General features: G+C 38.2%; 2 protein-coding genes across 10 annotated transcripts in view; one reads left to right on the top strand and one right to left on the bottom strand.

Annotated features, from left to right (window-relative positions):
- The window catches only part of LOC135937768 (ankyrin repeat and death domain-containing protein 1A-like), a 64,178-nt gene extending 52,231 nt beyond the window's left edge, over positions 1-11,947 (top strand). For 2 of the 5 annotated variants that reach the window (XM_065480993.1, XM_065480994.1), the window contains exons 5-13: positions 2,768-2,971; positions 3,681-3,881; positions 3,952-4,050; positions 4,622-4,720; positions 5,884-5,982; positions 6,213-6,440; positions 7,563-7,697; positions 8,740-8,968; positions 9,636-11,947. In XM_065480993.1, the coding sequence (XP_065337065.1) occupies positions 2,768-2,971; positions 3,681-3,881; positions 3,952-4,050; positions 4,622-4,720; positions 5,884-5,982; positions 6,213-6,440; positions 7,563-7,697; positions 8,740-8,968; positions 9,636-9,733 (1,392 nt within the window). In that variant the 3' untranslated portion in view covers positions 9,734-11,947. Of the gene's footprint in view, positions 1-2,767; positions 2,972-3,680; positions 3,882-3,951; positions 4,051-4,621; positions 4,721-5,883; positions 5,983-6,212; positions 6,441-7,474; positions 7,698-8,739; positions 8,969-9,635 lie in introns of those variants that run through there. The other 3 variants (XM_065480996.1, XM_065480997.1, XM_065480998.1) reach the window with 3 other exon arrangements.
- Positions 11,948-15,461: 3,514 nt separating this feature from the next.
- Positions 15,462-24,982, bottom strand: LOC135937769 (heterogeneous nuclear ribonucleoprotein 27C-like). 5 transcript variants are annotated; one of them, XM_065481000.1, is made up of 12 exons: positions 24,802-24,982; positions 24,163-24,228; positions 23,604-23,644; positions 23,368-23,534; positions 21,881-22,067; positions 21,391-21,473; positions 20,621-20,722; positions 18,971-19,109; positions 18,718-18,759; positions 18,486-18,620; positions 16,870-17,012; positions 15,462-16,756 (listed from the first exon to the last, which is right to left on the bottom strand). In XM_065481000.1, exons 1-12 carry the CDS (start codon positions 24,837-24,839, stop codon positions 16,631-16,633), a joined length of 1,269 nt encoding a protein of 422 aa, XP_065337072.1. In that variant the 5' UTR covers positions 24,840-24,982; the 3' UTR covers positions 15,462-16,630. The 5 variants fall into 5 exon arrangements, with proteins under 5 accessions (XP_065337072.1, XP_065337071.1, XP_065337075.1 ...); XM_065480999.1 differs by having other exon boundaries at positions 16,861-17,012; positions 24,802-24,980; XM_065481003.1 differs by lacking the exon at positions 24,163-24,228 and having other exon boundaries at positions 16,861-17,012; positions 24,802-24,979.
- Between the last annotated feature and the right edge of the window lie 183 nt (positions 24,983-25,165).

Here is a 25,165-nt window from a genome sequence, read left to right as displayed (position 1 = left end):
CGCTTTCAACCTGCGAAACAAGCATTTTTCCACTTATAGGGTTGAAAAGGGGTTGAAGTGGCTGTCTCTTCTCTCCGCCTGCTTTAGCATATTAGAGGAGGTTATGACGAGTTGAACGGTGTGCAGTTTTTGTAAATCTGACGCTTACAAGCCCAGATTGAATGAAAAGTAATATTTTTTTCGGAGGAGCCATAAGCAAATATAGTTTTTCAAATATATCTCGAGTTCTAAGAGTCGAATTTACAAAATTTGTATAACGTTCAAGTCGTCTTCACGTCCCATGATGTACCGAAGTATTTTCACGGTGATAAACGCACTGAATTGAATTTCGCAGTGAGAGGTGCGAAGTAGTAGGTTTAAGGGGGTTAAAGGGTTGGCACCCTTGAGCTATTTAGGGGACCTATAGACTAATCTAGCAGTGTGCGGTTTTTTAAAATTTAACCTTTACACCCTGAGATTTGAGCGTGTGATCATTATTTTGACAACCAAAAGCAAAAATATTTAACGACCAACTTTTACAAAATTGCGTCATACTTTTTATATTTGGACGTCCGTAAAAGCAGCAAAAAATGTTTTTTTTGTTATTTCAACGAAATTGCCGGTCAAACAGGATCAAGTTTCATCTAAACAAATAATTTCCAAACAACAGACTTGAACTTTGTTGCTTTCAGAAATTCTGGCACTAGAATGTTTCGCTGCAGTGTTTTTTAGTTTTGAAAAACTTGTTGCATGTTAAAATCTAAAATCATGTATAGATTTATTTCTTCAGTGAGCAGTAATTGGAATAAAACGGAGATAGCATAGAATAGAGCAGCAATATTGTTAATTTTCTTGAACGTTTGCACGGCTCAAAGTTTGTAATTGAGATCGCGAAATAAATCTAGATTTCTACATGCAGTGGATACATGCCTTTTGAAATTACTTTAAAATCTTATTTATATATAACAGCGGATTTTCTCCATTAATTTTACCGTTAATTTTAGCTAATACGTGCTTATCTGCACAGAGTTCATGATTATTGTAAAATATTCCGCCAAAACATGCCTACTTTCTGGTATAAGTTGTTCCAATCTTTACGGTATCTCAAAGTCGACCGATTAATTGCCAGAGCTGTGCCAACACTCGAATTAAGTAGGAAAGAAAAGGAGGAAATAAGCAGCTTACTTAACAAGAACAGTTGGTGCCAAAATCCCAACCGGGTGTCAGCGTCAAAGACGTTCACTGCATAATCCTCACAAACATGGTTTTTCTCGTCATATATCGCTTTTCCTGCTCATTCTCAAAAGGTGAGCCCTCAGGCCGAGCAGAACAAAACACGTGTTGCTTAAAAACAAAAGATTTCTTTCTTTCGTCTTTGTGCCTCGTGCGTGCACAAAAACGGCGACCAGCACAAAGCCAAAACGAGATATCCATCTCCAAGATTAAAGTTTGCCCGTTGATGTCACCAACTGAGCGTTTCCCCGGGTCCTCATACAATATTATTCCCCTTGAAGTACAAATAGCGCAGGAAATAGTTTTCAAAGGATCGCCGCGGAGCTAGTGCGGCCGAATTAATTCCAAATGAGCCTGGCCTCTCATTCGAGCAAACTGGTCTGCATGAAAGAACTTTGCGCGACGCCCTTTCGCCATGCCAACTCCATCAGATTCATTTGTCGCTCCTCGGCATTCACAAAGACGCTTTTACATTTAATTCCTTCATGAAAGACTTCAAATTGTCTTGTCCCCAAGTCCTTTAACTTATTTGACCTAGTTTAAAATTTTAATGCAGTTGCAATCCAACTACAACTATTTTTGAAATTCTGTGGCCCCTTTGATGTTCGGACCATCAAATGAGCACGAATCCTTCAGATGATTTTTGAAAATGGTTTATTTTAGATTTTTTCTACAAAAATGTAGTTGGATTGCAACTGCATTAAAATTCTTCCTTCACCGCTACAAATAGTTTGATCAGGTTTTTGGTTGAAAACGTAAAAATTAAAAGTACTATTATTATTATTAATCTTTATTACTTTATGACCTGCACTACATCAAGGACCAATACTAAGTATATTCACTCAATACAATACATTCATTTGTAATAAACACATACAATATACTGCTAAATCGTGGAAAATGCTTGTTCCAAATGCATGGACTCATCCATTAGAATTCATGTGAAGCCAAAATTAACCCAAGTAGCAGAGTAAATTTTGGCTGCAAAGTTAGCACTGTCTCCTTACTTGAAATCCTAAAACGCTGTTGGACAGATCTCGACGAGGGGAATTGAAATCTGCGAAGAAAATGTGTTCAAGTGCTGGAAACTTTGGAGAAAATTTGAAAAATTTGAATTTTTACTATAGCAAGGTCCTATTTTGATTGTTGCAAATTGTAGAGCAAATTGTTTATCAATCAACTAGTGCTTATTCAAAACAATTTTTACTTTTCACCCTGTATCAATCCTGTTTAAATCTTTTAAAGTTAAACACCATTTAATTTTAAACCTTTTTCATTTTGCTGGTAAATCTTCTTTTTTAGACTAGAAAGATGACTGCTCAAGATGAAGTCTAAAATATCCTGAGCTAGACTAAAGATTTGGGGTTGTTCGAGACTGGAATAAATGCAAAAGTAGCAGTGAATGAATCTTTTTTCCGTATAATACGTCCCCTAAAAAGGCTCTCGTGTGTCGTTGGCATCCGTGTCCCGACTCCGCAAATGATAAATGATGCCGTTATGCGGGCCCAATTTTGCGCACGTGCTAACGAAAAATGTGTCTGTGCGCGTGTTGCAGAAGCTGTACACCCTGTTGATGTGCGCCGTGCACAATAACCGCCTGGACGTAGTGAATTTTTTACTCGAGACTGTAGAGGACATAGAAATAGACGTGGAGGACATGGAGCGGCAGACGGCCCTGTTCCACGCAGCTCACAACGGACACCATGACGTAGTTAAGAGGCTCATAGAAGCTGGTGCCAGATACAACCTAAGAAATAAGGTAGGCAACTACTTATAATAAAAAATAAAATAATATTGGAGGTCTCAGCCAGCCGCGCCATGGAAAATTTTGGGTCACGTGGGCAGCCGCCAGCCGCCGGTGAAAATGGGTCACAAATTAAAAAGTGCGGGGAGAAAATATCTTCCGTTAAGCACTTCACGATTAAAATATTGTCAGCCGCGCCAGCCGCTGCCGCCGGGCAAAAATTTCGGCTAAGTCGGTCCCGCCAGCCGCGCCACCTTAAATCTAGCGGCTGAGACCTCTAAAAAATATTCATTTTTGCAGATTACGAAAACTTTAACACCTCGGTATCTCTTCACCTTGTGGTGCAATTTCCAAAATAAGGTTTGCTTTGGATTTCTCTGAAAGTTTTCCAAAATTGTCTCGTATAAAAACATTCAAATTTTAGAAAATTTTCAATATAGCCGTTTAAATGTTGTTTATAGCATATAGGCTGTAGTGTGGCGAGTGGTTGGGGTAGTAGTGTCTACTGCTATTATTTCGATCTCGAGTTTCAGCGGGTTACTCGCTAATACTACAAATGCCTAAATTTCTCCATGAATGTGATTTTTTTTTGGATATCATGTTTAAATGTTTTGACCTGTTATGGAGAAATAAACAGAATTGTATTGGATGTGGAGTCCTTCTATATTCCAATGTAATGTCAACTGTATATTTCTCTAATTTTGTCTTTTTAATTTTATGTCAGACTGGAAGAACACCACTGCATGCCGCGAGCGAGAACGGGCACGTGGAGGTGTTGCAGCTGTTGCTCTTGCAAGAGAACCTGGAGCGCGACGTGCAAGACGAGGACGGAAACACGGCCCTTCACGTCGCCGCCGAGAACCAGCAGACACTGGCCGTCGAGGCCCTTTTGGAAGTGGGATATCCTCCGGACAAGGAAAACAAGGTAGGAAAAAAATCCCCTCCCACGAGGGATTCGTTACTAAAAGCATTTCTTTGTGCGCTGCGTTTTGCAGAAAGGCTACACGGCGCTGCACTTGGCCAGCAGCAAGGGTTGCCGTTGCATCATCGACTCGCTGCTGCAACACGGAGCCAACATCGAGCACAGGTGCAAGGTGAGTGCAGTAATGGACGGAAATAATCCGATCAGAGTGTGTTGAGTCGGACTAAATGAATTTGCTGCTTCTATCATTTTCAAAGGGAAATTGTACCGTGTGCGATCATTCGTTGAAAAGTTTTTTTTATCTTTGAATGATTAATTCTTGAAAGAGGAAAATCGAGACCTTCGTCGTCTTTTCAATGGAATTAGTTCACACAGTAAAATTTGCTCAATTTGCAACAATAGGAAAATTAATGAATTCAATGTAAAAATTCAATTGTGCAAGTTGTGTAAATTTTACGGTTGGAACTAGTTCCATGAAATCGGGCTGCAGTTGACGGTAAAAACCAGTAGGCATATAAAGACGACCATTCAACAAAAATTGTCCGATTTTTTCTTTCATGTAATTTTATTATTTATTATTTGGCAGTTGCTATCAATGTTTGATGAAACTCATTTCAATTTTTAATCCTCGGTGGATTGGACTTTGGAGGGTGTGCCTATACCCAGCACAGGCGATTGTGTGCCCTTTCGCAGAACAGCCGAACTGAACTGACACCGTATCTTCTTGTGTTTGCTTTTGGCAGGAAGGCAACTCGCCTCTGCATGTCGCCTGCCTGGCCAATGAGATCGAGACCACGGAGCTTTTGATCAACAAGGGTGCCGACGTCAACGCCCTCAACGACGTGAGTCTCGCTAAAGCTGCTGCATGATTGATGTTGTTCGCAGGATCGCTCTTTTGACACGCGCTGCAAAGAATGTATACACAGCCGATAAAGGCGGTGGATTTCATCTCTGAAACTTTTTATCGGAATAAATTTCGGAGAGAGAGATATGAATTGAGTGCCTGCCATCGACTTCCAAGGCCCGCGACGTAAAAGTTTAACTGGCAAAGTTTTTTATGGGCCGCATCCTTGTTTTCTTCTCATTCCCGCGGAATTTTATGAGAATTAGACTTTCTTGTTTTCACCGCAGAGAAAGTAGATAATTTCATATGTTCTAAACTGAAAAAATTATCTAATTTAATTAGGAGCTCCAGGGTTGGAAATTTCAGAGGTGTGCGACTGATTTATTTAAAGGCGCAAAAAATATTAATTTTGACCAAATCATCTCGACCGGGATTCGCAAAATGAGAATATATACTGAATTCACCTGTTGGGTAAGCCCTTAGTGTTCGAAGCCGCCAACAGCGATAGCACCACCGTGTACTTTGGATTATTAAGGCACAGACTCAACCCTGCCACTGCGCATTCTTCACTTAAGATGTTTTCTTTTGACGTGCTGAAAACCAAAATCAACAAAGCCAATCGTGAAAAACTATATTTAGAATAAAAATCTTTTTCGACGTTTCTACGGCGAATGGCTGGACTGATTTTTGTTTAAGGCACGTCAAAAGAAATAATTCAATAAGCAGCAAGATTGAGTCTTAAATCATAGCGGAAGTGCCTTCGAAAGTATAGTTTAAGTAGATGGTGGCGCCATCTGTTGGCGGCTTCTAACACATGGGCTTACCCCACTGGTGAATTAATCCATTGCAGGTCGCATTCAAGGATTGAAAAAGTCATTGTTTTATTTATACCAGTTGCAGCCCTATTTTATGGAAAAAATGAAATCCATTCAGATCGTACAATAAAAAAACACGCGACATTGAGTTTACAGCAGGGAAAACTGAGAAACATTTCATGAAAAAGTGTTCTAGGAAAATCGTGAGCAGAAATGTAACACAGCTTTTGTAGTAGAGCGTTTTAATTTTTTTGTAATAGTAGTTTTCATAAAATCTAGCTTGATTTTGGCTATTTCTAGTTTTTAAAGTAATTGCATCAACTCATTTTGATGAATATGTTAATAGGTCCGTCAGTCTGCCATCCATATCGCAGCCGAAAAAGGCTTTCAAGATTTGTGCAAGCAACTGCTCAACAGCGGAGCCAATATTGAACAAAAGGAAGAGGTGAATGAAACCAAATTGTCTTACAAATAACACACCGCACTCACATAATACAACTAAAGTAAACAGCCAAAAGATAAACAAAAGTGATCATGAAGCTACCCCCATAGATAAGACAAGCAAATAAGACACAGTTTTCATTAAATCCGAGAGGGCCTTGGTTAAATGACACTAACAAATATACATACACGCATATAGAGAAACTAAACATGAACATGTGTTTGATTTCGCAGGGAGGGCGAACTCCATTGTACATAGCAGCTCGGGGTAGTTTCACAACAATTGTAGACATGATCATCAAGACTGCCAGGCTAGATTACCCGACCGTACGTACCACATCTCGCCCTGACCTTGTTTCTACTTCTTCTTCTGCTGGCCAGCTGACGCACAAGTGCTCACACTCCAAAGCACAACCTGCACCACAAATCCTCCTCACCAGCACAACTTCTTGTGCCATTCATGTCAGTATCACACGCTTTCGACTTTTCTGCTCTCTCTCTCTCTCCCCCCACGCTCAGGCAGGGCAAACTAACTTGCACAGATTTTATTTTTTACAACATCATACACTCATACATTTTAATTCTCTCCAACAATTTAATGAAGACTAAAATGTAAAAATGTATTTGTACAGCAAAATTCACCAGGGTGTTTCATGATCACCCTGAAGGCTTCCAAAGGGTCACATATTGCACATATTCTGAAAACTCTCCACTTGGCCGTTCCAACGGTGTGCTGATCTTGAGTATTGAACCAATGCTGGGCCCATCAGGCGTCGATAAAATTTCTAAAATTGGGATTTTATTGATATCAATGCAAGGGCTGGGCATGGGTATTAAGCGGTTATTTTGCGTTTTCTTGCAGCAAGTTTCTCCCGCATTTTTGGTGCTCATGAAAAAAAACATTTCAAATGTTTAAAAACTCAAAAACCCACGAGTCAACAAAAACCAAAAACCCGTTCCCTCTCCATATATAGGACATTCGTTCATTATATATCCATGAGTTGCAAAAACCGCACGAATCTGGTAAATACCGCAAAAATCACTGCACTGCAAGTTTGGGAAACTGCCCAGGAGATACCCAGCCCTGTATCAATCGCTTGAGGGCTACCCTGATGCCAGGTTTCGATTTCTTAATTGTTCTGATGGTCTTATCTAACATCAAGGGTGGCCCGCAGCATGATCTAATCGTAAAAATCAATCGAGCAATTTTTATTTACTTACCATTCACTAGAACTAAAAGAATGCCCGTTTTTCAACCTTTGAGCCTCTGTATCTAAAAAAATCATCCGTCCTGAAAATTTCTATGCGTGCAGTTACACATACACTTCGCTATTTCGGCACCTTTATACGTTTATAGCACCTTAACAACACACTATAAAATAACAATGGTGATGAACAAAAAGTTGCAAAATTGCAAACGATATCAAAACTTAAATTTCATGTTATTTTCCTCTTTGATTCACGCACAGACTTTACATAGTGAGAGTTGTTGACAGAGAGGCAAAGGCGTTGAAGTATGCAACCGGTTCGACACGGATGCTCAACTTGTTGCATTGTACAATGTGTGCGGGCGCTTGTTCACAGCGTGACGAACAGCAGCCCGACGTGGACGAAAACGAGCTCAACTCGTTCAACACGGCGTCGAGACGCAAGTGGAGGCTGAGCAGGGAGGACAGCAAGATCAGTGCTAATGAACAGCTGAGACAACTTCTCAGGAAGGTGAGAGCATCTTTCACATACATATATTGTATTTAATTCCCTCGACTTATCTTTTGTTTCGCTAACAAAAATAAGAATACATGTTATTTTTCCTCTGGAAATATACTAAATAAATTAAACAGTTGGACGAAAAGTTTCATTCTTTTCGATTACTATAAATTAATTAATACTGGAAAATGCTTGTTGCCAAAGCATGAACTCATCCCTTAGGATTCAATTCAGGCCAAAATTGACCTAAGTAGCGCTGTAAATTTTTGTAAAAAGTGGCTGCAAAGTTCACATGCTTAACAAATGATGAGGACTGTCTCCTTATTAGGCGACTGTCTCGTTATTTGAAATGTTATTTTATTTCACAACAAAGAGTTTCCCTAAAAGGTTTCATACGCTGTTGGACAGATCTCGACGAGACAAATCGAAATCTGCCAAGAAAACGTGGTCACAGCGCTGGAAATTTTGGAGAAAATTTTGAATTTTTTCAGTAGCAAGGTTCCTTTTTTATTATTGCTAATTGGAGAACAAATTGTGTATCGATCAACTGCTTATTGCATCCAAAAATTAAAATAATTTTCTATTGTTGCCCTGTAACGATCCACTGCCCAACGATGCGTGTAGTTTGCGAGGGGAATATGTACTAATTTTCGCTAAATAAGGCTTGCTTCACTTTTAAAAAGCAAACAAACCGTGGAGCCAATACTCACGAAGAGGATCTATCGGTTAAATTTCAGCTTTGATATTTTTTTAATATTAAAATAAACAAAAAATATTCTTATAGCACGACGTAATATATTTGAACTTTGAATATCTACCTCTGGCTACTTCAATTCTCAAAAATTGTGAACATTTTTTCATTGCATTTAAGTATTTTATATCTTTACAACTGACCATAAATCAAATTTCTAATAAAATGTATTTATTTTTATTTGCCTGTAAAAATCGCGGCCAAGAGAAACAGTTTTCGCCATCGCTCCTGCTGATAAAGTTATTTGGAGTGCTTCCAAGCATCGCAAAAATTAAGTTCTTTTGCTTCTCGTGCGTGTTTCAGTTAGCTTATAAGCACTTGAAGTCGGGTGAGTGGAAGCTACTGGCGCACCACTGGAGCTTCACGGATGAGCAGATCGCGGCAATTGAGCACCAGTGTACCGGCCCCGCCGGCCACAAAGAACACGCGTTCCGAATGATGCTCATCTGGGCTCACGGACTCGCCCCAGAGGCGAATCCGCTCAAGGAGCTGTACGAGGCACTCGTAGCCATCGATAAAAGGAACGTTGCAGGTGAATTTCAATTTTTTTACAAAAAAAAAATGTTAAAAACGACTGACACTCCAATTAATTTATTAACTTGAAAGAAAACTTTTGACTTTTTCGCACCCTTCATTGTTAGTTTAGCGAAGTATTTGACGATAGTAAAGAATTGTTGTGGGATTTAACACGAGAGATTCTCTAAAATGAAATTTGGAAGTAAATTATTGTTGGGTCGAGAAGAATTTTAAATGGTAGACACTTCAATGACGGAAAAAAATCGTTAATTTTTCTTCAATTTGAGGCCAGATCCTTTTTAAATTTCAAATTTATCTCGACGGTGATTAAACCAATTTTTCTGAGCTGGTTAAATGACAGCCGCGATGCTTCAATCGTGTCTTTAACACAAAAAGACTCAGTTTTACTGTAAATATGTCTATATTTTTTCCAATAATAGTTTTTACTAAACGATTAAGTCACCACACATCCACAAAGAGAATTTTTCACAGCATTTCTTAAATGACAGTTTATAAAATTTTTCTCGCTAGCCAATTTTAATTATGTGACGCACTTAATAAAAAACTTCTGAAACTGACTGCTTTGCAAAAAAATAATAAAAAAATAACAGCCCTACTGACCAGGATCTTTATAAATGTTTTTTTGATCGAGCTTAAAAAAATATAACTTTTTTAATTTTCAGACGCGATGCGGAAAAAGGTGGATGAGGATAACGCCGAGCGATTGAAGAAAAAATCGAATGAAGAGAAGAAAAGGTGCAAATCATGCACGATTTCATAAGATGTCTAATTCTCTGTTTAAACGGCAAGCAAGCAAGCAAGCAAGCAAAACTGTAGACCAATGTTAAATGTAATTCAATGTAACTGACGGGGAAAACAGAGCGAAACAAAAACAGACACCAGATTTATAAAGTTATCGTACAGCAGAGATAGAGCAGGCAAATCTATTTAGGCATTTGAAAATATTTAAAATTTTAGAAACTTTGGCGTCAATTAGAGACGAAACGGACCGCGGATTAAGCACTGAGGGGCCCGCTCTATATATATTCATTATATTTAATCATTTCTCAGCTGTACGTGTGTAAAAGGCGTCAGTGCCTTAATGTTGTGGTCATAATTGTTTAAAGTAATTCGCCAAACTTGCTCACAAAAGTAGATAATTAACGGACGGTGGCTCTAATTTACCTAGACGAGAATAACGGAAACTATCGGGGTTGAAAAAGTTCCTTTTTACTCCGCACACAACATCAACCAAAGGATATTAACATCAAATATAACATAATAGTTAATAGTACTATATATTCTCAATCAGCCCTGAAACTTACATTATATAGATAGATATTTATTATATGTCGAAGAAATATATAATCTTTTATGGCTATAGCTAATAATTATAGAAAGCATGGGTAGGGTTTCAATTTTTGGAATCAACCATCTCGCTTTAGCAAACTAACGAGTATTGTTATATTGCGACGTCATCACTGCTCAGGGTGCGTCAATTTGTTAAGGGAAAATGATTCGCTTTTTAAATCAATTATAATCACTGTGCTAGCGGCGATTATGGCCAATAACTCTCGACAAAAAGTCGAATTCTCCAAATGCGATTTAATGTTCGTAGTCATCACCATGGGTGGCACCACCGAATACTTTCGAATTCAAGGCGCTTTCGTTGTGTCTACCCACGATTGGCTGGACTGATTTTTGTTTTCAGCCCACCAAGAAATAATTTATTTAAGAGCAGAATGCACAGCATCGCGATTGAGTGTCCAATTGCAGTGGAAATAGTGCATTATTAAAATCGATTCGCTGGTGACATCTATTGCCGGCTTCAAACACTTCTGAGCCGTCGCAATTGGTGAATTGAAGACGATCGAATATGTGTTTTATTGTGGCAAATCGCCGTTGACACAGCGAAATCGGCAACTGAATTTCGGCGGCCATGACAATGATGACGTCACAACATGGACGCTATTTTTCCTATATTTTTCGAGCTCCTTGACAGCTTGCGGCAGATTTTCTGAATTTTACACTGCTGCTCACATTAAAAAATTGCATTTTTAATTTGTCCTTGAAAACAAGTGTGTGTGTGTGTGGGAGTGTGAAAAAAGAAGAAAATAACCTACAACAGTTCAATTGTAACCACTTTAGCTGGAGAGACGGGCGCGCTGTCCTTAAGTAATGCGACGCTGTCTCACCTCTCATAGTGAACAAATGATCAATTAACGGAAATTATTGGAAATTGATGGCAATTGATGGAAATTGATGGCAATTAATGGCAAATCGCTGAGAGAACCAGGCAGGTAAATAATCCATTTAAAAAAACTCGTATACACTGGAGTAGATGCGCTGCATCCGAGACTCTCATAGCTCGTCTATATTGTGTTTATTGGAAATCCTGTATCTTTGTCATCTCCTCATCTTTCATTCTTTAACTAATATTTGACCTAACCCAGCAAAAATGGATATTCGAAGGATATCCAAAAGGTATCCGGGATATCCATGGATATCCGGAGGATATACATCTGTACAGCCCGATGTCATAGGGCGGATATCCCGGATATCCAATTTCTTGCTGGGAACCAAACTTGTATTTTCCTTCTCTCTTACTCTCTGGCCGAGGGGTTTTAATAGTTAGTGTTCTTACTTGTCTATTGAAATGTTTAGATATATAAATATATATCTGTTGATAAAAGATGAAGCTGCAGTTTGCAAATGTTCTCTCCGTAGTGGATAAAGTTAAGGTCGTAAAGTATCAAAATTATAATGAGGACTTGCAACAAAAAAGTGTGATTTTAATTTTAAGAATAGGATAACTATATAACTGCTGCAAAACATTATATTTTGCGTTGAAAAGGCGAGATTCGATTTTATGCACTAACATTAATTATATAGCGTTAATTAGGTTAATCAATGAAATATAAGCCACAGTTGAGGTTGGATTTTATTAATGTGAAGATATGTATAAAAAAATAAAAAATTGAGGTATATCAACCAAGTTGGACGAGTTTCAAAAATACAGAACAAAATCAAATATATATACGTGCACATAGAAAATTACAAAATAATTCCAAAATCATACTCTTGGACACGTGGTGCTTGATGGCTCACTCAGTTTCTGCGATAGGGATGGAATTGACCTTGGCTCACGAGATTCCTCATTGCAGACTGATCCTCCGAGCTGCTCGTCCCTGCATACCAACGGACAAACACACAAGCTTTCCTAAGAAACTGTCAAAAAATGGCGCGTGTACACTCTTGTAACATTAGAACTTGTAAAGAGGATTGATACTGCAAAACCCGGAAAATCCTAGTTGCCGATGATGTATCTCTTTAGGATTCAGTTAAAGCTAAAATTAACCTTTTTTTAGGAAATTGGCTGCAAAGTTGGAATGCTTTTCAAAGTGGGAAGGATTATAGTCTCCCTGCTTCTTGAAATCTGATTTTTTTTCACATCAAAGAGTTTCCCTAAAAGGTTTCATATACGCCGTTGGACAGATCTCGACAGGAAAGGAGTCGAAATTTAATCTGCCGAGAAAAATATACGGGCTAAGGGAGATTATCGACCAAATTTTTATTTTAACTATATAGCAATTAGCAATTATTATTATTATTATAACTAACAATTGCTTATAATGAAATAACCAACAATTAAAGAAATTTTCTCGCTCTGTATCAATCCACTTTAATTTAGGATAGGTTTGACTAAGGATTGAAAAGGCTAGAATCCGACGATAGGCCAAAATTCTGTTACCCCCTAATCTCTACTATCCAGGTTTGACTCAAGAAGCATAACAACAACAACTGTTGGATTTAATTTTGAATTACACTATGACTCTTATAAAATGTAGTTACTGAAACTTGTCACCTGCTTAGCATGCAAATCAGCCTTGATGATGGACTACACCGCAACTATCTACCAGCAGCAAATAAATCACAGCACATGATGGGGAGAGATTGAAGCTAAATAACAGCATGAGTAGGGCTGCGCATTTATTTTTAAATTATATTTCAGGTGAACACTAGAGACGTTTGAGCTATCTAAAAAATGTCGTTTGCGCTTTTTTATGAAAGAATGCAAATCACAATAAATATTTCAGCTTTAAATGACTAAAATATGAATGAAAAAAAATTAAAAATTTATTCTTACGCCTCGACATAACAAAATATTGACTTTCTTGTAAATGTAATATATAGTGTCTTGCATGGAGAATAAATAAATTACAGAACATTCATACTCTTTGTCTTGTTTAGAGCAACTGAGGTGATTTAATGTTAATTTTTTTCCAAAAACTTTCGTTTTTAAATCTGTTAAATTAAATGAAAAAATGCAACAGGAGCGCATTTTTAGACGTGTACGTGTAAAAAAAAATAATTTTGTTTCCTTTGTACCAGCATTCAGTTCACTTATTCAATAATGCACTATTAAATAATAACAAATTTTGTAATATATGAATTCCAGTTTAATTTGCCAATATTCATTTACTGAGCCACAATCTGTCAAAGCAACAAATTTCTGTCCAGGGGTCGATGGATTTTAATTTTGCCCTAATTGACCGACAAAACAGTTGAGAAAACTCGGCCTTACCAATTTTTGCGGGTTTTGCGGGCGTTCAAATGTCAAAATCTGGGAATTTTGAGTACTTCATAACTTTGCTCAGGGTATAGTCCTAGAACGAAAATTAAAAACCCGTAAACTCGTCTCAACAAGGCAAACAACTTTTACATTGATCTCAAAGTGGTAGGTTAAAGGTCATAAAATTAATTTTTTATTTAATACCCAAATTTGAAAATGAATATATTGAACTTTTTATTTTTTTATAGCCATTTTGTAGAGCACAAAAAATTAAGCTAAAAACGTTAAAATTTGGAATGGCGTTTTGCCTCATTTTTTTAATAAAAAATGAAAACTTTGAAAACCCTCTTGTTTTTTGAGGTTGGTAATTTAAAAAACGATGATTGACCCAATCTCGACTTCTAGTCATCCGAATTTCAAAAACCGCATACCGTTAGACTCCTCTCGACGTCCCTAAGTGCACTAAAGGGGTATAAGACCCACCAACCCCCTTTTAACCCCCTCAATAACGGGAAATTTAGCATTTTTTTCGTCCGTTTCAACACCTTAGCACGACGTTGACGGAGTAATAATTGTCTTCTTCAAAACAATTCAGTTACTTAGTTCACTTTAAAGCGAGTCAAACGGTACCCTTTTTTGTAAATAGGACCACCACAACCTGAGATTCGCGTGCACAAAGTTTTTTTTATCGAGACAGATGCAATAAAATGCTTGATGAGCACCAAATCTCGAATTCTTCGCCCATCTCGAAAGAGATGAACCGAGCAAAGGAACAACAACAACTGAATTAATCACGACGCAAAGCGTATGCAATGCAGATTCTTCGTGCGTTTAATAAAACCCGAAAGCCCTTCATTGCTTTTTTGTGCCACCGGCACAAGATGACTCTTTTATTACCCTCACGACCCGGTACCGTCTAGCGTTCACCTTTAAATCTAGGATTTCTTTCATAACTTAATTATGATTTCAGTAAAATTTCCTCTAGATTATACTTGAATAAAAATAAATTTGCTAATTTTCGGGCAGTGTCTGAAGCGCTGCAGAAGTACACGACGGACCAACAAAACAATTTAACATTTTTTAAAAAAACAAATCTTAACCTTACCATGCAACTGTGAATTTCTACTGAATCCTCAAAAACATAAAAAATGAACTGTTAGCTAGAACACGGAAAATCGTGAAACTGACGGCAACACTACTTGATTATTTGTCAGATCGCAGACATCAATAATTGATGACTTTAGAACGTTAACAAGTGTGTTCGTCTAAACTAATATTATTTGTCTTTTGAATGAAAAATTACAGCCCAGAAATCAAAATTATCTTTTTCTTTCCAAAGCCAGTTTTGTTGCTGTGGTAAAAACCATTATAACAATTTTTCTCAACGTTGAAATTGCGCAAAAATGCACCACGTATTTTATTTGCGTAAAAAACCAGAGGAAACTTTCTCTGCAATTCCCGAAATTGATATTTTTGTATTTAGACCGAGAGTACGTCAAATTTTGTTACCATGTTATAACATGAATGTACGAAAAATTTATTATCTATGGTCGGTCTTCTATGCAAATGTTTTGGGAAAAATACTAGCTCCGAAATAGAACAGCAAAAAATGGGTTTTAATAAACCCTGGGGCCAAGATAATACTCAAATAATGAGAACAATTTCGAAAATAATTAAACGCGCAGCCCGGCAAGCATTTACATGATTATTTACTTCCTTTTAAATATGTACATATTCAGCTTCATCATAACTTTTTTTTAGCAGCCCAATTATAGTACAAACCAAATTTGACTATTATCTACACATAAACAAACTGAAGTCGTACGGATGGAAATATCTAGCAGTACCAAAATTGGCGTGGTGTTGCCCTCCAGGAGAACAATGAATGCATGCAGCTCCGATGTGAGGGTGACAACGCAGATGGAAAAAAAGCACGTTTGTTTATTTCAGCTTCTTATCTTTTAATACTCACTACGCATTTCTACAGAATAAAATCTGAGGTCAATACAAATAATGAAATCATAAAACAATGTGCGCAATGAAGCTAGCATTAATCAAAACTGTACGACGCTGATAGCGCGTGGGTCCATTGTATTCTCATTTTTAATTTACTTATCTTCAGAAGGTTCTCAGTAGTATTTCACGTTTCCCTATGCCTAGAGTTGCTTGAGTCGAGGAGTGAGTGTGTGTTTGTGTGTGTGTGTAATGTTTATGTTCACTGCGTAGCAACTTATTCGTGAAACAAAAGAAAGAGTCCATGCGAGCGAGCCTCGGGACGAACAAACAACGAAAAATCCAGCTTTCTACACAGCAAAAAATTATCATCATCGCGTTGTCCACTCGTGTGTCAATTTCGAAATTTGTATAATATTTTTATAAATTCATACTCATGTAGACAATGAATGATATACATTATAATCGTAAAAAAGAAGAAAAAACAATAAGCTGTCAAAGCATTTACACAAAAATATAACAGCGGAGAAATTAACCCTTAAGAGATGATCCATTTTAACACATTAGCGTGTGGCGTGGCGTGTGGGTGTGTGATTGTTCCTACGTGATAAACAAACGATTTTCAACGAGTTGTCTAGCATTGCCATCTCACCCCTTATAATGAATGACTGTCAGTTTTTCTCTTAACACTTAAGATAGTATTTTACAATGCGGAACAGAATCTCGATCGAAACACAAAAAAACAAATTAAAAACCAGACAAATGAAATCTTAATTAAAAAGCGCGCAGGTGGTTCAATGGTGCTCACTGTTTTCCTTCTTTTCTTTCTCTCCTAATGTACGGGACAAGTCTGAGTAACTGAATTAATAAAACGACCATTTTATCTATTTACATCAGTCAAAAAGCCAGGCCTTCATTTTTCTTACGATGATAATTTCTCATTACTTGTAATCGTTAGATTTTAATTTAATTATTAGTTTTAGTAGCATGATCTCTTTTTGTTGAATTATTCTTTCTTTCTTTCTTTCATCCGTAGAACTCTTCATTTTTTGCTTATTTTTATTCTGTCATACACTAAAAACTTTGCATCCAGTACGAGGGGGCCGAGGGGCTATGCTGCTGCTGGACCCGCGCCCATGAGCCTCGCCCCTGTCACGACGACCAATCCGAAAACTCGAAACTATTCCCACCTGGGGGTGGGGGGTGGCCGTAGCCGCCGCCGCCCTGACTTGCCGCGTCTTGGCTGTAACTGCGTGCAGGACCGTAATTTGACGCTTCCTGCAACACCACATAGTTGCGAGACATTAGTTTCGCTCTTCCTCGTCAAGCCACGCGCCACAAGCAGTTTTTTTTAATTGGAGATTAGAAAATGGTCAGCGTACTTGACTCACTTGGGCATAGTTGCCCATGTTGTACGTGCTGGCGTAGGAATTGTAGTCATTGCTTCCTTTCTGGCCAGATGTGCTGCCTCCAGAAGCCTGGCCGTGCTGAGCATTAGGGTTGCCGGGTCCCGACTGTCTCTGATACATTTCACCTGAAACAACATAGCAAATCGGAATTAGCTCGAGTGTTAAGGGTAATTGGCAAAAATCAGTTCTTAATTTTTCTGCGTGTAGCAAACGTTTGGGCACCCAAGCTCCACGAAGAAGCCAAGGTTTCCTATTGAAAGCGTTTCTGTACCCCATCAATGGCACATTTGTCGGCCTGGATATGGCCCCAAATGCGTGGCGAAATAAGTGGGGATTGGTTTTCACTTCATTATTAATGACTTGTCCTTTGTGGAATCTGCTCAGCGAGACAATCGCGTGGCAAAGGATAAGGCTTGTAGAAGAGTTTTATTTTTTCTTGGATATGTTTTCACAGCATTAAGCTTTATTAGGGCAATTTCAAAATTATTTGCTGGTAAATACAAGTCAATTTATAAAACAGATAACCCCGGAAATCAGCGATTGATTTTTTCCAAAATACGTTTAAAAATCCGAAATTGCCAAGATCTTTCCTATGGGCGACTTTTTCTTCGATTCAATAAGCTAATCACAAAAAATTGTTTTTACTTTTCAGGACCTTGAACTTGTCAACGATGCGTTTTACTTGTTTTTGAGATTAAATTAAGTTCTTTGGGAATGACGACCAAACACCCCCTTTCACGAATCATTATTTTTAAGTAAAAATTGCAAATACAATCATCAGCTTTAGGCGACTTTTATTCTTAACTTAAATTCTGATCAGGAAGACTGAAAATCTATATTACACAAAATAAAAAAAATAACTTCCCTATAGTGAATATAACAGCTGTAGACAGTCAGATTTGCATGTCCGTAACTCAAATAACAGAACATTTTGTCTTCAAAAATTGTAATTGTATTTAAAATTCGGTCAGTCAGTATAAATAATAATTTTTAAATTTTTTTTAACGTCAAGTAGAATGAATTTAGAACGCTATTTTTTTAAAATACAATTTCAATTGAACAGACGATTTTGTTCGATAAATATAAAGGGAAAAAATAATGAAAAATGTTGTAGAAAAATCATAAATACGGGAGTTAAAAATACGGTTTCCTTGAGAGATAGGAAATGATCTGCGCCTGCAATTTTTTTAGATTTTGTATATTCAGTTCAGAGGTTACAAATAACCATATTCAAATCTTTGGCCTGCATTTCTCGGAAGCTGCGGGTTTCTCTATTTAAAAAAACCACACGCTTAAGGCAACATAATTACCCGAATTTGTAATATTTAAGTTGTTGGCCGTCTAATTACGCATCATTTGTCGTTCTATTTTTTTTTTCAAATCTGACAGGTAAATCTTTCCAGATTTTGGGAAAGGTGCCCCAATATTTTTCGCAGAACCTGGTTATTTATGACTACAGTAATAAATAAAAAAATCAATATGAAGTAAATACCAAAAGAAAAATTGCATGAAATGACAAATCTGGCCTGTATAACCCCAATATTTTTCGTCATTCCCTCCAAAAATGGATGTTAAACGAACGTAATAAAATATCTCACCGTAACCTCCATATCCTTGCTGGGCGGGCGGTCCACCGAAGTTTGCGCTCCACTGCGGTGGCAGCTGCTGTCCCTGATGAGCGGCGGGCGCGCCCCAGCCCTGGTAACTGCCCGGCTGCGCGGGGTTGCCGTAACCTTCGCAAAGACAATTTGGGCATGAGCAAAGGTTAAGGGGAGCAGGGTGCCTACGAGAGTAAAGAGAAAGCAAGCGAGTGTGGCCAAGTCAACCTACCATTGACTGGTGGCTGGCTCGAGGGAGGGGGCCCCCAATGGCCTGAAACACACACCAGACAAGAGTCACATGCCAGTCTCTTCTCGGTAGCTGCCTTTTCTTTTTCACAGATAACAAGTCAGCTCATGCCACTCTCAAATTTAATTTTGGCACAGAAGAGATTTTTTTAGTTGAAGAATCGGACGGGGGTCGGTTGTTAAGAGAATACTTTTTTCCCAGAAAAGAGTAATAAATTGCGTGCTCGATCTCCTACCTGGGTAGCTCTGCTGCTGCGGCGGCGTGCCCCAGCCCTGGTAGCTCTGCATCATGCTGCCGTGCGGGCCCATGTGACCCATGTGGCCACCCATCGGACCGGTCATTTGGCCGTTGTGGGCGCCCATGTGTCCCATACCCTGAAACACACCAAAATTTCACTTTAGTTTTTATGTATCTAGAGAAAAAAGAGACGTAGATTCGATTAAAATTGGTGAAGCTCTTATATTGTGTTTGTATTTTGGCAGTCACTTTTCACAGTAAATCTGGTAGATGTGTTTTTTGATGTAAAAATTGCAACATATTCGATATCCTTGGTTATTTTTTAACCGTTTAAGAAGTGCAAATAGAATATTTATCGCCTTCAAATTTTGAACATTTAAAAACCAATCAAAATCGATATTTCATAAGATCATTTTGCGCTGAGTTATCTATCAACCACACAATTGTGAGAGTATCGTATAATATTTTTTCATATCAGCTTTGTAAGCCAGCTTTAGAAACAATATTGTGATGAACAGAAATTAACGTTTGTTTTCTTTAACAATTTAAAAATAGAGGGATAGCAAATATTTCTTATCTATATGAGACTACGCTACAAAAAAGTATTTGGTTTAAAAATGGAACATATAATTATTAATTGTTGATGGCAATTTTTTTTAATTTTATCTGAAAATTAAAGCCTTAATTTAAATTCCATTTCGTGTGTAGCAAACGTTTGGGCACCCAAGCTCCACAAAGAAGCTAAGGTTTCCTATCGAAAGCGTTTCTGTACCCCATCAATGGCACATTTGTCGACCTGGAAATGGCCCCAAATGCGTGGCAAAATAAGTGGGGATTGGTTTTCAACTGTAGTGAATTTGAAAGGATATTGGTGATATTGATTTGTGATTTTAAAATGTCTAGTTTTAAATACACTGCACTGTTTATTTGTTTCTTCTTTAACCTTAAATTCTGGCATTTAGCAACCAAATGTGTTAATTAAAAAAATGGTGAACATTTGCGCAATCAATTTGTTTGAAAAAAGTAGAGCTTTACAGGCTAACAATAAAAATCGGCAACCTGGGAAATTCGGAAATATTTATCTTTGTCCTCATTTTTAAATAGTTTTTCAAAATAAAGGTAAATTAAGATTTTCCCAAAAATTTTCGTACAACTTTACTTCAACTTTTCGACTGACAAAGTCTTTTGATTTAAGCGAGTAAAGTTTCCGTGAGTTAGCCTTGAGGGCACTACAATTTTGACTCTTTCCAATGAGCATCTAATACGCGTGTTTAGTAAATACAAACAGCCATTTAAAGGGGCAGGCAAGCAAATTTAATTTGATTTGGACCCACCTATGGAATCTCAGAACTATTTAAAAATAAAATTAAATCTACCAGGCAAGCCAAAATAGAATAGGTTAACTAAATTATAATTTCATTGGAAACTTCTCACAAATATTATTCGAAAATTCTATCGATTTAATTTTAAAATTTATGTTATGGCGAAATGATTTCATTTATTTGGTTATTTTCTGTAATAATGCGTCAAAAAATTTAACAATTTCCACCACTGTACGTGGTTCGCATCAGGAAAGGCTGCAAGGATTTAATAATTACGCACTACACTTTATCCAGAAGCAAGTAATTTCCTTTTGAGGGATACTTACGCCTCCCATACTCATTGGTGGTCCGCCCTGCGGTGGTCCCCACTGGCCCTGGGGTCCGTCGCCCATCTTCATATCTCTGGGCTCAGCTTTTTTTATTTCAACCTGCGGAGCAGTGAGGGCGGTTAGCGCATTGGTAGTGCGGCCTGCTGGAGGAGATTGGGGGCGCACCTTATCAGCTACTTTTGATTAATTTATAAAATCTTATTCGATAGGCTTAACTCTAACGATTAGCCTTACAGACTAGCGAACAGCAAAATTTTTAACTACCAAAATGCGCCGGGTTCAAGAGACTGATCGAAAAATATATAGAATGTCGAGTGTGTCAAAAGGGGTAGACAATGAAAAATTAATAAAACATGAAGATGGATGTGAAAACGAGATAGTAACAACCAACATACAGGCAACAAAGACTTTTATGTATATATAACAGAAAGTTACATCTTTGGACTTTTGAGTAAGGCATTTTAATTAAAATAGCAACGCATTTGACGCTTGTGTCCGAGAAGCGAGCTTTGCGACATCAGCCGCGCGTTTGGAAGCGTCCCGAGTGACACAGCACGTGGGCTCACAATAATACCTGGCCAGCCAAACACTTGGGACACCAAACACAAGGATCAACGTCAAAGCCATGATCTGGACACAATTGTCAAACGACTCCGATATTATATTATTGTTTGCCCCGGGGGTCTGTTTTTGTCTGTCTGCTCCAAGCTACAAAGTGGGGTGGAGAAGGGGTGGTGGTCAAGGTAGGGCAGCTCTTAAAATTATACCTGTTTGCCATTTAGGTTGACGAAATGTTCAGCCACACAACGTTCCACTGCATCATCGGTCTCAAAAGACAAAAATCCAAATCCTAGTGGTCAGCGAAGAAATAGTTCTTTTAGTCTCCAGTTTTGAGAAGGGGCAATTGGAGGGAGGAGACGTGTTTATTTTTGCATAACATGGCACTGCTGCCCCGTATTGAAATTCTTTCATTTGAATGCTTTAATTCTAAGACTTAACTTCTAGGAAACGTCAATATAATAAATATATATATAGTGATAATAATAATAATGAGAAGTCTTAAAATTAGAAAGCCAAAGGTTGAGCCGCCACTCCGTGAATTGCCATCGGACACGAACTCAATCTCGGCATTTTGCTTGCGTGTGAGATATAATATGTTTTTTAAACACTAAGAAACAGCAAGTGACATGCACAGTAAAAATAATATATATAGATCGAGATTGAGGGGAGGGTGCAGCAGGGGCAAGGCCGAAGTACCTCTCGACTTCTTTTTCTCCTGGTCGTACATGATGACCACCTCCATCACTTTGCCGAATGATGTGAAGTGGTTCCGCAGGTCTGTCTCTGTTACGTTCGAGGGCAAGCCGCCGAGGAACACCTTTGGCCAGTTAACATTCCTCTTTGGCTTTTGCATGCTTCTCGGGTTGCAAGGCTTAGGGTCAATCTGAAGACACGCCAGAAATAATTCAAATTATACATCTAAGGATTCATGTTTTTCTTTATTTTAAAATATTCCCCAATATATACGATTTTGTTCGCGTGAGACAAATGAATAGCTATTAGCTCTTAAAAATAAAATTGAAAAATAGATACTAGAGGTATTTTTAATAGAAGTTGTATTACGGCAATGTTTCAAGATCGTAAAAATATGTTCCAAAATATTTTGATTTCTATAATTATAAACAAATTCCTATTATTAAAAAAATACAAAAAATTGGGTATTTTTTCAAAATTATTTTAATTTAGCAATACATTGGTCAAGTGTCAATCTTGTAAATTAAGTTTAGATGTAAATATATTGTATTTAATTTTAATAAAATGATTAACGAGAAATTCTTAATAAAAATGTTAGCAATTTATGATAGTATAATTTTTTTAATTTTACATACCAAACTTATACGAAATTTAACGCACATGGAACATTTTTATGGCCAATAGTTTCATAATAAATAAATATTTGGGCTAGTTTTCTTTTTATTTATGCACCATTTTTCATTAGAAAAAATGATATAATATAAGAACATAGGTTACGATGAATTTTTTTACTTTATATAAAATGAATTACAAAATTAAATACGAAAAGTTAATTCTTCAAAATAAATTCCTAATTTTTATGATATTTTGCGCATGGGAGTTTTACGTCTAATAGCTCATCAATATTAAAATTTCAATAAAATAGTATCATTTGTTTATTTTTTTAATATTTTACTAATATATTATATTTCTATATAGTAACAAATTTTTGATATAATAAATGAATAAATAAATATGGTTAACTTAAAAATCTTAAAATAATTAGTAGCTAGCTTTTTTCAAATTACTACAACAATGGTAAAAATTTCTCTCTCAAGTGTTTCAGAAAGCATAGAAATGACCCGTTGATTGGTTTGACTCTTTCGAAGGAAATCAAATACAAAATACATCATGATTGAACAAAAATAGAATTTTAAATTAATTTAAAGGTTCATATCACAAATTTGTACAGTCATTAACTTGGAAACAATCCTAGATTTGATATTTTTAACTGTTATCTTCCAAACAATAAAAACAAAAAGTTGAATTCTTGTTTATCAAAGTCAAAATTGTATCAAAGAAAATCGTGATAGCTGCTCTAAAATGGATCTAAAATATAACGCTAATTTGTCATTGAAAAAAATTCAGTTCAAATGAATTATATTAGAGACCAGAACTAGTAGCTCTAATTAATTTTTTTCGATGGCTGGTGATTATATTTAACTCCTTACAGTGCGTCCGTCCAGCATGTGGGGTCCGTTGTCCAAAACGAGTCCGACGTTGTTTGGGTCAGAGAAAGTAACGAAACCAAACCCTCTTGAGCGGCCAGATTCACTGTTTTTCATAACAACACAGTCGACGACCTCGCCAAAGCGGCTGAAATACCGGTGCAGAGATTCTGGAAAAAAAGAGAGGGAACATTGCCTGATGACGCTTCGACTCTATGGAAAATTTGTCGGAAATTTACCTTGCGTGGTCTCCCAACTGAGGCCGCCCACAAACAGCTTCCTGCCAACAGAAACCGGGAAAGCATGAAATACGGAGCGCTTTGTTGCTTGGTAAAAGCATGCTTGCCGATGACATTGCAAAATATTATTTTGCCATTTTGAAGATTGACGAGGATATATTTTAATTTTTGCCTTGAGTAGTGAGTGGAGCTCAAAACACAGAGAAACGCTAACTAATAGGCAAAGTTTGATCCCACTTCCTAGTTTTCATAGAACATGTAATGTATATATTATGTTAGCCCCGTTTGTTGATGGCAATACATCGACCATGCAAACAACTAAAGCAAAATATAAAGCCAAACAGCCAATTTTTCTTGTTATTTCTTGCACTTTTTTAATAGATATCAAGAGCATGATGCAACTCTTTTCTTCCAGCACAAGAGCCGAATTTTAATTTCAACCCTGCACAAAGGTTCTCGGGCAATGCCGACACTGAATTTTACTGAGGATTAATCTTCGAAAGTAGATAATTAGTGATTGTGAAGAGAAAAAATAAATTCATGATCAGGTTGTACTAACTCGTGAGGCAAACTGAGTGCGGGGTTGTTTCTCCGTGAGTTGTCACCACCAAGGCTGCCAATTGGCCTGAGCGCGCATCGAAAACAAACAAAAATACAAGAAAGAGTCAAAAAGCAAAGTCAAAAAGGGCGCTCGCACTCTCTTGGCCGCGGCTTTGGGGCCCCGCAGACCGACCGCCGTCCACCGACTACCACGTGGACGGACGCTCCATTTGTATCGTTCGTGTTTTCAGCGCAAAATACAAACAAAGCGGCCGCCGCAGGGTGCCGGGCCGCGGCAGCCCCGCCGACGGCCGGGGGGCGGGGGGGCCGGCCCCCCGACTGTCGGCGAACCGCGAGAAAAGGCGGCACACGCACGCTAGCACGCCGCCGCTTGCGCGCTCGCTTAAGCATGGCCACGGCAGCGTGGCCGCTCGTACGGGGCCCGGCGGCCGCCTGCCGTCCCCAACGACCGCTCGGCGGCCCGGCCGGCGACGGGGGCCGCGGGAGACGGGCCCCCGACGCCACCGGGAGGCTGCGGAGGCGGCCGATGGACGGCAGCGGGGGCTTGTTGTGGTCAGGCATGGGGGGCGAAAACGGCGGCAAGCACGCAGCGACGCCGATGGCCGCCTTTTCTCGGCCGCTCGCACCGCCGACTCACCCTTTCTCTTCGCCATCTTGCTCCACTTTCATCCTCATCTGTGAAAGAGACACCTTAAGCTGAAGCACTCGAGTCTGTGCCGGAAAATTTGAACAAAATCACACCCCACGTTGCAGACTACGAGATGAAATGGCGGCTTCCAAAGCAGCGACCCCAAGCGGAAATCACGCGATGAACGCGGTAAGTCAGTCAACTGCACGTGCAGCTGGCCTCAAATCATAGCCGAGAAACCAGCCGAAATCCATCCGAAAAATCCAAAATCTCCGTTTTCTCAATATTAATCACTTCAATTCAAACAGATGCGACTGTTAAATCGAAAACAAAATAATTCGTGAAATTTTGTTTCGCGTAGTAGCCGGTGTCG

This window comes from Cloeon dipterum, chromosome 2 (genome assembly GCF_949628265.1).
Source record: "Cloeon dipterum chromosome 2, ieCloDipt1.1, whole genome shotgun sequence".
Classification (NCBI taxonomy): domain Eukaryota; kingdom Metazoa; phylum Arthropoda; class Insecta; order Ephemeroptera; family Baetidae; genus Cloeon; species Cloeon dipterum.
This window is presented reverse-complemented; position numbering and strand designations above follow the sequence as displayed.

Bases quoted from the DNA above. Each gene is read 5' to 3' on its own strand.
- LOC135937769 (XM_065480999.1), bottom strand. From the start codon at position 24,839: ATGAGGATGAAAGTGGAGCAAGATGGCGAAGAGAAAGG. The intron at 24,229-24,801 runs GTGAGTCGGCGG...ATGCGCGCTCAG, and splicing joins CAAGATGGCGAAGAGAAAGG to GCCAATTGGCAGCCTTGGTG. The intron at 18,621-18,717 runs GTAGGTTGACTT...GTCTTTGCGAAG, and splicing joins GAGCCAGCCACCAGTCAATG to GTTACGGCAACCCCGCGCAG.